Source organism: Zonotrichia albicollis, chromosome 11, assembly GCF_047830755.1.
Source record: "Zonotrichia albicollis isolate bZonAlb1 chromosome 11, bZonAlb1.hap1, whole genome shotgun sequence".
In the NCBI taxonomy this organism is placed as follows: Eukaryota; Metazoa; Chordata; class Aves; order Passeriformes; family Passerellidae; genus Zonotrichia; species Zonotrichia albicollis.
Window position 1 is genome coordinate 17471796 of NC_133829.1, and position 13862 is coordinate 17485657.

Here is a 13862-nt window from a genome sequence, read left to right on the forward strand (position 1 = left end):
CTCAGAGTAAAGTCAGAGAAGGCTCTGAGAGCAGCGAGTGCAGAGATAAAGGGGATGGTGACTGCTTGGGCTGGAGGGGAAAACCAACAGTGAGGAACCTGACAGAGATTCCAGCTCCTGTGGAGCAGCTGGACACTGGCAGAGCTCCAAGGGAATGACTACAAGAGGCAGCAGACCCACAGGCTGTGCCTGGAGAGCTCAGACAGGGACAGACAGATCTGGCCATGCCCCTGCCCTCACCCCACTACAGCCACATCCAGTCCCTTCTAACGTGGCCTCACTCTGCCCACACCAGGAGGGCTCAGGAGCCTCCCCTGAGCTGCCCCTGCTGCCCAGGATGGGATTTCCTGGGAGCAGGGAGTGGCTCCAGCAGGACTGGGGGTTCACTTACGCTGAGGTGGCTGAGAATCAAAAGGCATCATCATCTTGGGCCTCATGCCCCTCCTTCCTGCCAGCGTGGACATGCTGTCCTCTGACTCGTGTCCTGAGGGGAAACAGCCACGTTATGCTCTGCTCCAGCTCTGAACCAGCATTCCCACATCCTCCTCTAGTCCTGCTCCCAGGCAGCTCTTGGAGCCACCAGTGATAAAAGCAGCCCCTTCCCCTTTGCTGGAAGGTGGGAAGAAGGTGGTGAGGGTGAGGATTTTGGGAACTGGAGAAACTCTCCAGGCCCCAGTGCAAACCTCTGGCAGTGATTCAGCTCTGGGCTGAAAGGTCAGAAACAACTCCAGTGCTTTAATATCAAGTGAGATGATTTTCCCATTACTACTCAGTATTCACCAAGAGAAAGTAACGATCTAACTCTTGGATGCTCCATTTCCTCACTAAAACACATGATCCAACCCTTCCAGAGTCTCAGAAACCAGGAACAAACCCAATTCACTACTTGGAAAATAAGAACAGAGAAGAGGAACTTCATCATCTCTCAATAAAGTGATGTCACCAGCCACAGGAAATGCATCTCACCCCCTGGGCTCCCACCTCTGTAGGAATTCCTCCTTTGATGGATGTTGCTGTCCATGGAGTTGTCCACCGGGGTGATGTCCTGGGAGTTGCGAGGGATGGGGGTGTCTGTCATGATGGGGTTGGGATCTGGGGATTTATCAATGGGTTTGAGCTCCAGCCTCTCGTGATGGATCCAGAGGTCTGGAGGTTTGACATCTTTGGAGTTGCCCTTGTACTTGTGGGAGCCGTTCACGGATTTGCAGGCGGCTCGTTTCCTGGGGAGGGGAGCACAGGAGATGTTCTCACTTTTGGAAAAGGCAACTTTCACACAATCACAGAACAATGAGGTTGGAAGAAACCCCTGAGATCATCAAGTCCAGCCTATGCCCTGACACCTCACCTAGACTCTAGCACCAAGTGCCATGGCCAGTGTTTTTTAAACACATCCAGAGATGGTGATTCTACCACCTCCCTGGGAAGAGCAATCCAGTACTTTGTTATTCTTTCTGTGAAAATTTTCTTCCTGATATCCAACCTATCCCTTCCCTGATGTAGCTTGAGACTGTGTCCCCTAGTTCTGTCAGAGACCGACCCCACCTGTGCACAACCTCCCTTCTGGGAGCTGCAGAGAGCAATGAGGTCACCTCTGAGCCTTCTCTCTCCAGGCTGAGCATCCCCAGCTCCTTCAAACCTTCCTCACAGGGTTTGTGCTCCCAGCCCTTCACCAGCCTTGTTGCCTCCTCTGGAGGCCCTCAAGGATCTCAACATCCTTCCCAAACCGAGGGCCCAGAGCTGGGCACAGCACTGAAGATGGGGTCTCACCAGGGAGAACTTTCCCTGGGATTTCCCTCAGGTCTTGCATCCAGCTGGGCACAAGTTTTCCACTGGGCAGGGAGCTTTGAATTTTGCACACAAGCCCCAGTGACAGCTCAAAGCACATCCATGGAATGCAGCCCTGGCTCTGCAGCCCAGCCTTCCTTACCAAGAATGAAGTTTGCAGAAATTCTGCTCATTAAGAGAATATTCCAGTGCTGTCCCCTGGCTTTTCAGCACTTCCTTAAAAATCTGGTTTGCATAAAACAACTCCTTTTCAAACTCCAAATACAGCTCTGGTCTTTCAAAGAACACACAGAGAGACCCTGCAGGAGCATCAGTGCTGCAGCATTAATGCAGCTGCTCGGAGGGAAGCACTCAGATACAAACACTGGGATTTGGGAGCACTTTCCTAAGGAATCCAGCAGCACACTCAGATTCCCCTCCAGTGATCCTACTGAAAACCAGATAATGTCAATGCAAGAGGGAGGAGCTGCCTGAGCTCTTGAGCTCTCCCAGCTCCCAACACATGGATTGGCTCCACTTTGGAAACTTGTGAAGGAATGTCACTGTGATATTTTCTGACAAATCCCTTCACCAGGATTTCTTCTCCTGGGTAGCTGAGAAGCCTCAGAGAAGAACAAAAACAATAATTATCTGATTGCTTCTCCTTGTGTTTGCTGCTTTGGAATGTGGGCTGGAAATTGTTTATCCAACAAGTGGTTGCTTGATTGGTTCCATGTGAATTGTTTTGACTTAATGACCAATCACAGCCAGCTGTGTCAGACTCTGAGGAGTCAGTCACAGGCTTTCATTATCATTCTTGTTAATCCTTCTGTCTGTATCCTTTCTCTTTCTTTAGTATAGTTTTAGTATAGCATTTTTAATATAATATAATATCATAAAATAATAAATCAGCCTTCTGAGAGCATGGTGAGAATCTTCTGAGAGATTCTCATCTCCCACCTCGTCCTGGGGACCTCACAAACACCGCAAAGGACAATTTCTCCTCAGGGAGGGAGGGGGAAGTGCAGGCCCTGATTTGTGTGTGAGCTCGAACTCTGGGACACCGGCAGGAAAAGCAGCCCAGCAGCAGCTACAGGCTGCAGGACTTGGAGGGAATAAACCCTGAATGAAGAACTAAACCCCAGAGTCAGTCAGGCAGCCCCAGCCCCAGCCCCGTTACTTTTTCTGGTGGGACGTGGTGCGGCGCGTGCAGAAGACGGCGACGATGACGACGATGACGATGGTGATGACACCCACGGACACGATGATCACCAGCAGCATGTTGCTGTCCAGGGGGGATGTGGGGCTGCCATGGGGGCTGTTACTGCCTGGGAGGGTTGGGGAGGGGAGAAAAGGCTCATTTATTACACAGGAAATCAAGCAGTGCCCACCAATGTCTGGAATCCTGCAGATCAGCAGGAGGGGATGGAGATCCTGAGCAATGTTTGTTTCTCTGCATTTGCCAACTGTTTCTGTACAATTGCTCATCTGGAAGTTGATTTATAGATCCATTTCCTACTGAGTCTGTCACAATTGAAGTGCAGCCTACTCAGTTATCACAAAAACCTCCTTGCTCTCAGCAGAGTCAGTCTGGGATCCTGCTAAACCTGCAGCACCACAGACTCCCCTTGGAGCCACTGGAATTGGACCAGGAGCCTCCAGGGGTCTCTTGGCTGCAAAGGAAACCCTTTATCCAACCCCCTGAGGACAGGAAATCCCAACACACAGCACTGAGCAGGAGAAGGAGCACAGGAGGCCCTTCCCTCCCCATCTGTCCCTGCTGAATTGATGTGCCACTATGCTGGGAGCAGCTCTGGCATGGAAATGCCAAGGGAGCCCAGCAGCAGCAGGAACAGCTCTGGAACTGCTGCTGGAACATTCCCTGGCTGCCCCACAGCGTGGCCATGGAGCAGCTGTGCCCCACACTCACCTCCCAGCGGGGGCTTGTAGTCCGGGCCCAGGTCCATGGGGCGGCTCCCCTTGCCAGCAGATCCTGAGGCTGCAAGGTTGGACACGGAGGGATGTTACACACAGAAACACAACTCAGCATCTCTGAGGCCTTCTCTGGAACCTCCCCAAGCCCCCCAGCAGCAGCTTTCCCCCTCCTTTTCTGTCCCTACAACAAAACTTGGCTTTGCACAGCACCTGCTTCTCCGAGGAAAGAGCCACTTCTCCAAAGGAGCTCCTCAATCGTTTCCCAGTTATATGTTCCTAATTAGGCCTCTCCTAATTTCACTTTAAAATCAACAATAAAGCCCATTTGCAGTAAGGCACAGATACATGTTGAGGCAAATGGTTTTGCCACTGAGAGTTCCTCCCCCTGAAACAGGAATTATCCAGGTGCCTTTTCCTAACACCCAATTCCAGCAGCTGGGGGAGACTGGAAATGTGCACAGTAAATGTAATATTAAGGCCCTGCCTAGCCATAAAAACTTGCTTTCAGCTTCTCCCTGTCCTCCCCTGCACACCACAGGTGACAACAAAGCACCACAAAAGTGGTTTTGATGAAACCCAAGGGAACAATAAATTAGTTACATCCAAACCTGGTCCTTCCACCAAAATACATTAATGCAAAATTAATGACAAAAACACTGGAGCACGGGAAACACTGAGCAATGGTGCAAAGAACAATATTCCCTTGGTTACAGGAATCCAGAGTATTTTACACAATTCCACACTGATCTACAAGAAGAAAAAAAAATCCTCCAAGAAGTGAGGCAGTGTGGAGGAGAACACTCAGGAGAAGGATTTTTTTTTTCTGTTAAAAATCTCCTTTAATCAAGAAGTAAGAAGTGTTAAGGGATGTGTAACAAATGGAAACTGAAGCTCAAGTGAGAGCCTGTGAACTGGTCCCTGAAATGAAGACAAATGGCAAAACCAGGCAGGGGCAGGGGCTAAAGCTGGAGGGGAGCAAGGAGAACATTCTGTGTGTGCAGTGAGGGACAGGAAGGACGGCAGGACAGACAGTGGGACATGGGAAGGACCCCGGGCCCTGCCAGGATGGAGCAGACACAGCACCAGGGTCCCTCTGTGGGCACCAATAACCCTGTGCAGCAGCAGCAGAGGAAGACTGGGACAGCACCATACACAGCTTTTATGTGATATTTGTGTCTGCCTGGGCACTGAACCTGCCCTGGAAAGGTGGGAACCTCAGAGGGACTCAGAATCCCTGAGCCTGGGGCTGGGGAGCTGCTCCAGGCACAGAAGCTGGGGGAGAGGGGGGACATGAAGAAGCAGCAATATTTAGGGAGGGAATCAGACACCCTGAGCACTCCCAGTGTAGCAGCTGGAGCCCTAAAGCAGGTGAGAAGGTGGAAAAGGGGATGGACAGGAGATGGCACACACTTCACATTGTTTTATGGAAAACAAGTATCTTCAAGAAGCAGCCCATAAATGTAGCTGGTAACAGTAACTATGCAGATATATAATGAGAGATATATAAAATATACTGCACTGAGGCTTCCAGGAAATATCTGACAGTGCTGTGCAATACTTTGTTAAAATAGCACCATAAAAAAAAAACATGTGGAGCCTATTAACAAGATTAACAACAAATTAACTGAGAAGAATGAGAATTATCCACAAGAAATGCTTCCAGTGAGCTCTGCAAGGACCTGTGCTTGGCTAATGCAGCTCAGTGTCCTGAATAACCCCAGAAAGGAGAAGGGAACAACTGCCCTGAGGCCAGCAAGGGACAGCAGATGAGGGCCAAGAGAGAGAGACAGTGCACAGTGACCCTCATGGAACCCATGTCCTCCTCCCTGATGAATTTAGGATGAAATTTAGGTACCCAGCCAAGGTGCTTCTGAGGATCCAGGTACTAAACCCACAGATGAAGAGTTTAAACCTTTAAATGCATTCCAGGGAGCCCCAGCTCTTAGGCAGTGGGACCTGTTTTAAGAAGCAGTTTAAGACAGCATTTGCTGGAATGGTTTTTAATTCAGCCTCGGAACCTCCTGTTATAATATACCCAGACAGAACATTTTAAATGTGGGTGACTTCAGGGTGGGTTTACTCAACCAGAGACCTCAATCTTTGCTTTGGGATGAGGTCAGTGCAAGCACCTGACCCCTGAGAGCAACAGGCCCTGAGCTCTGGCCAAGCTCTGTGCTCAGAAAGGGTGGGGAGAACAGAATGCTGTGCTGAGTTCAGAGGGAAACATTAAAGCAGACAAAGAGAGAAAAGGACAGAACCATTCAGGGCAGAGCATCAATCAATCCCCTCTGGTTTTGCTCCCAGCCTGAGTAACTTGCTGGTTCTCCCCTGCAGCTCCCAGCCTGGCAGTTCAGTGCTGCTCCTCAGCTCCTCTCCTGCACTGCCTCTGCCTTCCCCTTTCCCACGTTCCAGCTCCTGCCATGATTTCAGCTCTCCCAGTGTCCTTACCAGAATTCTCAAACAAAACTCCTGGCTTTGATGATTTATAAATAATAGGATGTGATAAACATTGATCTTGACTAGGAGAAGATGTTACTTTAGGGTGTAACACTGGCTGAAAAGGGGTTGGAACAGGGAGAAGCAGAAAACAGACACTTTCACCTCAATCTCTGTAACCTTCCCCAGTTCCCTGCTGCTGCAGGTGAGCAGGACAATGACACTGCAGCATCTGCTCCCCAGCCAGCCCCAAGCCCAGCCCCACCTCCAGGACACAGGGATGGGGATCCATTTACTCCTGTACCAGCATCACCTGGTGCAGAGTCAAAGCACATTTCACAAATGACTGCAAGTGCCAAGCTGAGGAGCCAAGTGAGGAAGGAGCAGCTCCCTCAGAGCCCCTTCAGGATCTCTTTAATTGCATGTCTAAGCTGTTTGCCAATGGCCTTTTTAACTCATCCCTCCAGACTAATTCTCCCCCTTTTATGGGGCTTGTAGGTTATTTGGAAGAAAGCAAGCAGTGCCCTGGGACATCCACCTTCTAATTCGATGTGGGAAGCTCAAAGCTCCCATTTTTCAAGCAAACATTTTAAAACCTTAAGGCTTTTAGGAGCCAGTGCTGGGCTCCTCAGGAGAGTCTGGGCTCCAAATGAGCTGACAGGCAGAATCTCTCCTGCACAGAGCTTTCCAGGGCTTCCCTGTCTTTATTATGGAGTGAATCCTCACAAGCAGCACTTGTGCTAACCAGAATCGCTTTGATCTTCCACCCCTTTGTACGTGGGCAGGGCTGGATGGGGCAGCACTGGCTCCAGAGCAATCCCCCAGCAGGATTCAGAGCTGGCACAGCCCCCATGGCCCTTCTGGGACATCTCTACAGAGATCCCTTCACATTCCTGCCACCCACAGCCTCCAGCTCTCCCTGTCAGCACAGCAGGAACCACCCCAGTCAGAGCACAGGATCCTGCTCCACTCAGAAATGTCACAGCACATGGACAGCAAACAGAACAGTGAGGGATGGAGAGAGGAGAAATGTGGCTGTTCATTTACCTTGGTCATTGGGCATTTTATCTGAGGACTCAGCTTAGTGGGGCAAGCACAGGGAGGAAAAAACAAGAGACACATCACAAGGATTGAAGGAGTGAGACAGAATTCCAAGTTTCCCACAGCACAGGGTACAGCTCTTGAAACTCACGTGGAGAAGTGTCCAAGGCCAGCCTGGACAGGGCCAGGAGTAACCTGGGCTGGTGGAGGTGTCCCTGCCCATGGATGGGCTGTAGGGTCCCTCCCAATGACAGGATTCTCTGACAAACTCATAATTCTATTTTTCCCAAGCTCTCTCCCATTTTACTCTTCACTGTCTTTGCCCATCACCATCCTAAATTAGGGGCCTGTTGCATCCCAGGAGTTCCCACTGCCAGAGAAGTGACACACAGGACCTGGACTGTCACTGCAGCCACCCTGAGTCTGTGACAGCAAAGGCCCCAGGCTCTGGGAACAGCCAGTGAAGCCCAGAGCTGAGCTCCAGCCACAGGGATGCAGCATTCCATCAACTCTCCCACCTTGGTCAATCCCCAAGCCCTCAGCCCTGGGAACATGAACTACTGACCATGGAGCCATCCCTCCCAAAGGGAAAAACTGACTCCCCATGGGCTTGGTGTCACAACTGCCTCTGGTTTCTCCTGGCTTGGTATCCCTGGTGGCCACCCCCCTACTCCTGGAGGCCAGGCCCCTCTGCCCCCCCACCTCCTCCCCTTTATAAGCTGCCTGCTCCATGTGGTTTTCCTCTTTCCCTGGGTTTGTCCTTTGGTGACTGTGTTACTGTGCTGGGATAAAACCTTGCAGAAGAGCCTTTCTTGCCTCTATCACTGAGCCAGCTGTGGTGAGAGCTGAGTGGAGTTTGACTGCACTGCCCAAATGTTAACTCAGCCCTGCCTTTTAACAGGAGAGGCTTGCTGGGGACAGGGACAGGCAGCAGCACCCACCACGGTAACACCCACTGGGGACAGGGACAGGCAGCAGCACCCACCACTGTAACACCCACTGGGGACAGGGGACAGCAGCAGCACCCACCACTGTAACACCCACTGGGGACAGGGACAGGCAGCAGCACCCACCACTGTAACACCCACTGGGGACAGGGACAGGCAGCACCCACCACTGTAACACCCACTGGGGACAGGGACAGGCAGCAGCACCCACCACTGTAACACCCACTGGGGACAAGGACAGGCAGCAGCACCCACCACTGTAACACCCACTGGGGACAGGGACAGGCAGCAGCACCCACCACTGTAACACCCACTGGGGACAGGGGACAGCAGCAGCACCCACCACTGTAACACCCACTGGGGACAGGGACAGGCAGCAGCACCCACCACTGTAACACCCACTGGGGACAGGGACAGGCAGCAGCACCCACCACTGTAACACCCACTGGGGACAGGGAGCAGCACCCACCACTGTAACACCCACTGGGGACAGGGACAGGCAGCAGCACCCACCACTGTAACACCCACTGGGGACAGGGACAGGCAGCAGCACCCACCACTGTAACACCACATTTTAAACTGGCGCCCAACGTGGGGCAGACCCCACGACCCTGAGATTGACACTCTCATGCTCCAGGTTTCCCTTCCAGGGACTCACTCCATGCAAGCCCAGCAGCCCTGCAGAGCCCAGCCCTGGCCCTCCCTCTGGGGGTACCTTTGGGGGTGCGGAACTGCACAGCCTCGGACATGGGCCCCATGCCCTTGGAGTTGCGGGCCTGGATCTTGAAGAAGTAGGGGGTGTCCAGGGTGAGCTCCTGGATCTGGTGGGTGAGCCTGTTGCCCACCACGGGCTCGATGACCCAGTCGTGGATCTCGGCGTTGACGTCCGTGCTGTAGTAGATGATGTAGCCTGGGCAGGAGGGGACAGTGCCACCCGTCAGCTGTGTGCCAGGGCAGCCACCAGCGGCTTCCCCAGGGCACTCTGACTCTGGCACAAACATTAAAACCATCTTCAAATATCAGCCAGCCCTCCCACCTTCCCTCTGAACTGCTCAAGGAGATGGTAAGAGAAAAAAAGCCATTTAAAATATTTCTCATCACCATTCCCTGAACGTGGACAAATTGCTATTTCCATCTCTTTACCTATTTATAGACCAATAAAGTAAAGTAAAGCTGCCATTATAAAAACATCCTCAGAGGATTAATGTTACCATGATATTTTTTGAAAAATCCCTTTGACAGGATTTTTTCTCCTGGGAAGATGAGAAGCCTCAGCTTCTCCATGTTTTGCTCCTCTGGAATATAGTCTAGAAATGGTTTGTCCAAACATGTGATTTTTTTAATTAATAACCAATCACCTTCAGCTGTGTTGGACTCTCTGAGTCCGTCACGAGTTTTCATTATCATTCTTGTCTAACCTTCTGTCTCTTTTCTCTTTTTTAGTATAGTTTTAATAGATAATTTCTTTTTTCTATATTATATTTATCATAATATAATAAATCAATCTTCTAAAAAACTTAAAATCAAATTCTCATCTCTCACCTCGTCCTAAAAACCTCACAACACCACAAATGAATGTTATTTAAATTACATTAAAATAACAAAACATTCTCATGCACAGCACAACAATTTGGTTTTGTAATTATTTCATTATTTTTCAGTGTATTAACAAAGGCAACAAGAATCTGAAGAGAACTGAGGCTGCCCTGCACATCCCAGAAAAAAAGGTATGGGAAGGATTTATGTTCTGTTATAAAAATACAGTGAAGTCACCAATCATTATGCAGTAAAAACTTTATAACTATTTTATACAAGAAACACAGATCAGCATAAAATAAATACTTGAACCTCTATATATTTATATACACATAGAAATAAATACTTGAATCTGTATTTAATATATATTGTATATAACACAATATACATGATATATTTTAATATACTATTTATATATTTATATATATTTATATATATATTTACTATTTATATATTTGTATCACTATTTATATCTGTATCTAGCTTCAAGTATTTATTTTCTATGTAACATATATGGAATACAAATTTTTATATTACTATATATCTGTTTTATATATATCTGTTGTTTATCTATATATCTCTACATCTGCAAGATATCTAAATGTGGGAGATGTTTTTGTAGATTTGTAGAGAATATATACATAAAATATGTATTATATAACATATATTAATATATAAATAAATAAATTTTTATATAGATGCTAAAAGCATTATAAGAGTCTAGAGGCACAAGTACTGAATTAATTTCAGAGTGCCCTAATTAGTCAGCAGCCCTAATGATGCCTGAGCATGTGGGACCCAGAGTGGCCCAGCTCAGAATTCCATGGACAGGGGGCCCTGGAATGACATCACCACTCAGAATTCTGGCATCACTGACAGCACAGAGTGAGTTAATGAGGAATTAATTAGTGCCTCAGCTGATGGGGATGTTCCCAGCAGAGGGCACTCGGGCCTCACATCCCAAAAACTGTGTGGGCACTGGAAAAGGGGAGCTGGAGATGGGGTTTGGGAAAGGGGAGATGGAGATGGGAAAGGGGAGCTGGAAACGGGCTCTGGGAAAGGGGACCTGGCACCTGCTGCACTCAGGCTCAGCCCTGAATCACCATTTTAGCTCATTTTTAAGCTGTTAACTGCTGCTTGTGCAAAAGCTGATAAATACTGAGCAGTTCTGTTCCAAGGGTTTCCTTCAGTGCCAGGGGATTTGGGAGCTGGACAATGGGGTAATTTTGCCAGCCCTGTGAAGGTAAATGCTGCTCTCTGTAGTTCTGTCCCCTCCCTGGTGTGCCTCAGTGTGAGACGTTTGTGCCCCTCACTGGCAGCCAAATCCCTCCAGCAAAGGCTCCTGTGTCTCCAGCCAATCCTCCTTTCCCATGGAGAGGAAACATTTTGCTGCCTTTTCAGTGATTTCATCAGTTTTAGTCTCCTGTGCAGAACCTGGGCTCCAGTCCTGCCCACTCAGGTGTCCCAGGTTTGATTCTGCACCATGGTTAATCCTGAGCTCAGGCCCAAAACCACACACTGCCATTCAAATCTGATTTCAGCTTTAAACAAATTCAAATTGAAGTGATTATTTCAGAAAGCCCTTCCAAATAGGAATCTGAACAGAAATTATAGAAGAGAATCAGTAATTATTACTGTCTGGAAAGTGATTTATCCTGTGTGGCAGTGATGCAGTTAAAGGCAAATAACAGTTTACTCCTAATGGTTCTGTCAGGGGAACAGGAAACTGCTCTCAAGTCTGTTCTGTGGCACAAAAATGCCACAAAGATGACAAAGAGCACGGGGATAGCCTCTCCTAAACAAACCTCTGATGGGCCAGAGGGGGCATTGCTGGAGGCTGCTATTAGAACAGCACAGAGGTTATGGAGGTATTTAACTTCCAGCTGCATTTCCCACTGCAGTTAGCTCAGATGTGAGTGTATGTGGGTGAGGACAGCAGCAAGCAGTGGCTGGGAGCTCCTGAGGCTGGCAGAGCAGCTGGCAGCCCCAGGGCCCTGGTGCCCACCTGTGATTTTGCCGTTGGCCTCGGAGGGCGGCTGCCAGTTGACGATGATGGTGCGGGGCTTGCCCTCCTTGCTCACCACAGTCACGTCCTTGGGGGGAGAGGTTGGCACTGAAACAGAGCCAGAGTGTCAGCAAGGGCTGCCCTGTCACACCACAGAGCAGCCAGCTCAGGGCCTGGATCCCCATCTGATGTGGAGTACAATTATATTTGGGTTGTTTTGTATATTTGGGTTATTCTCTTTACTGCCATAAATCCCCCTCACTGCCTCCCTCCCAGATGGAGTTCCCCCTTTCCAGAGCACTTTTGGCACCAGATGTGATCCATGACTGAGCACCCTCAAAAATCTGCACAACTGACTTCTCACAAATCATCCCAAAAATCCTCCAAATTTTGTGAAAGATATATTCTATATAGATATTTCTATATTCTGAAACATCTCCCTGTTCCCAGGTTTATGGTGGACTCAGACCCAGCAGTGCCCATTTGCCCCTTAAATCCCAATGAGCAAAGGAAATTCAGAATTCTACCAGCCCGGAATGGTTTGGGAATGGCTCTCAAAGCCCATCCAGTGGCACCCCTGCCATGGCAGGGACACTGCCACTGTCCCAGCCTGGCCTGGGACACTGCCAGGGATGGAACAGCCCCAGCTGCTCTGGGAACAACCTCTGGGCAAACCTGCAATGGCTCACTGAGCTCCTGAGGAAGGATTTGTAACTTGGGAGGCATCTGCACCTCAGAGTGTCTCAAAGCAGAAGGATTTGCTGAACACAACCTTTTCCCTTGGGTTGCCAGAGAGCAGCACTGAGGGAAAGAAAGGAGGGGAGAGTTTTCCTTCTCCCATCAGCCTCTCCTGCCAAGAATTCAGGAAACAGCACAAATGGCTCCAGCAGAAAGCTGAAATCCTTGCTGTGAGCTCCAGAGGGCACTGACCATCCCTGCAGTGCCACATCCTGAAATCCAGGAGGCTCCTGAGGGGGCAACCCAGAGTAAATCCACCTTGGGTGTTTAATACAGCCACAGCAGCACTGAAATTTCTGCTTTTCCAGAGGTTTATGTGGGTGACCTATTAGAAATCCATGCATAAATCCTCTGGGATGGCCACCATTTATCCCTGTGATGATGAGCTGGAAATCAGGGACAGCCAAAGCCCAGGAATTATTGTAACTACTGCCCCAAATATGTTAAAAAAGGATTCAGAGGAAACAAAAATAGAAAACCAGGAGTAGCCCACAGAAGATCAGGAACACACAGACAACACAGAGCCCAGATTTCCCTATTCTCCTTATAGGAGCAAGTCCTGTACAACTTCTCAGGAGTACCCCAAAATAATGAGCCACTCACTCAGGAATTTGGCCAGTATTATAAATCATAAGATTTGTTATGAGAAAATATATTTAGCCTTTTTTTAAAATTTCTGTTTCAAATTTTCTCCTTAGCTCCCCAGCTTTTGGGTCATATTTGCAAATATCCCTTCCAAGCACTTCAACCTGAGCCTTCCTGTTTAAATGCACTGAGCCCTCCTGCACTGTGCCCTTGCTCAGGGGCTTTGTGTCAAATTCTCATGTAAAACCCTTTATTTGTGCAGCTTTTACAGTCCCTGCACTCAGAGCAGAGTTATGGCTGAGGATTGAACGTGTCAGCAGAAACACCAAATGCAGTGTTTCATGTGGAATGGGAAAGGAGCCCCAGCCCAGAGCTGGCCCCACACCATGGCATTCCCACCCAAAACCATCACAATGGTTTCAAAAGCAACTGAAGCTCACTGGGACTTCAGAGATTTCAGATTTTATCCTGGGTTTGCTTTTTCTGAAGCAGAAATTAAAGAATTGCTACTATAGACTATCTGGAAAATCTCACTAATTGTTTGCATGATTGATTTCTTGGCTGTATTTTAATTTAGAAGGAGAACTCTGGGCTCATTTGGACTCTGGGCTTCTTGTCCTCCACAGTCCATCTAAAGAGAACCCTTCCCATAATAGGCAGTAAATTTAATTGCCCAAAGTTCATTTAACACTGCAGGGTAAGAAGAGCTAATGAGGGGCAGGTCAGGGAGAGGGCCTGGCCCTCACAGTCCCTCCCTGGGCCTGAGTTGTTGCTGGCAGCCTCAAACCCTGCTCTGTTCTGCACTGAACAGGAATTCAGAGCTCATCTGGATGTCTTAATGCCTACTTTGATTTTTCTGTCTTCATTTGCTCATG

At 48.9% G+C, this 13862-nt stretch overlaps 1 protein-coding gene across 9 annotated transcripts in view; it reads right to left on the bottom strand.

Moving 5' to 3' along the window:
- NEO1 (neogenin 1) overlaps positions 1 to 13862 on the bottom strand; it is a 185162-nt gene that overhangs the window by 8299 nt on the left and 163001 nt on the right. For 6 of the 9 annotated variants that reach the window (XM_074549631.1, XM_074549634.1, XM_074549630.1 and 3 more), the window contains exons 19-25: positions 11665 to 11772; positions 8839 to 9033; positions 7183 to 7215; positions 3695 to 3763; positions 2945 to 3092; positions 982 to 1220; positions 392 to 484 (exon numbers count right to left, since the gene is read on the bottom strand). In XM_074549631.1, coding sequence (XP_074405732.1) covers positions 392 to 484; positions 982 to 1220; positions 2945 to 3092; positions 3695 to 3763; positions 7183 to 7215; positions 8839 to 9033; positions 11665 to 11772 — 885 coding nt within the window. The remainder of the gene's footprint in view (positions 1 to 391; positions 485 to 981; positions 1221 to 2944; positions 3093 to 3694; positions 3764 to 7182; positions 7216 to 8838; positions 9034 to 11664; positions 11773 to 13862) is intronic. The other 3 variants (XM_074549632.1, XM_074549627.1, XM_074549635.1) reach the window with 2 other exon arrangements.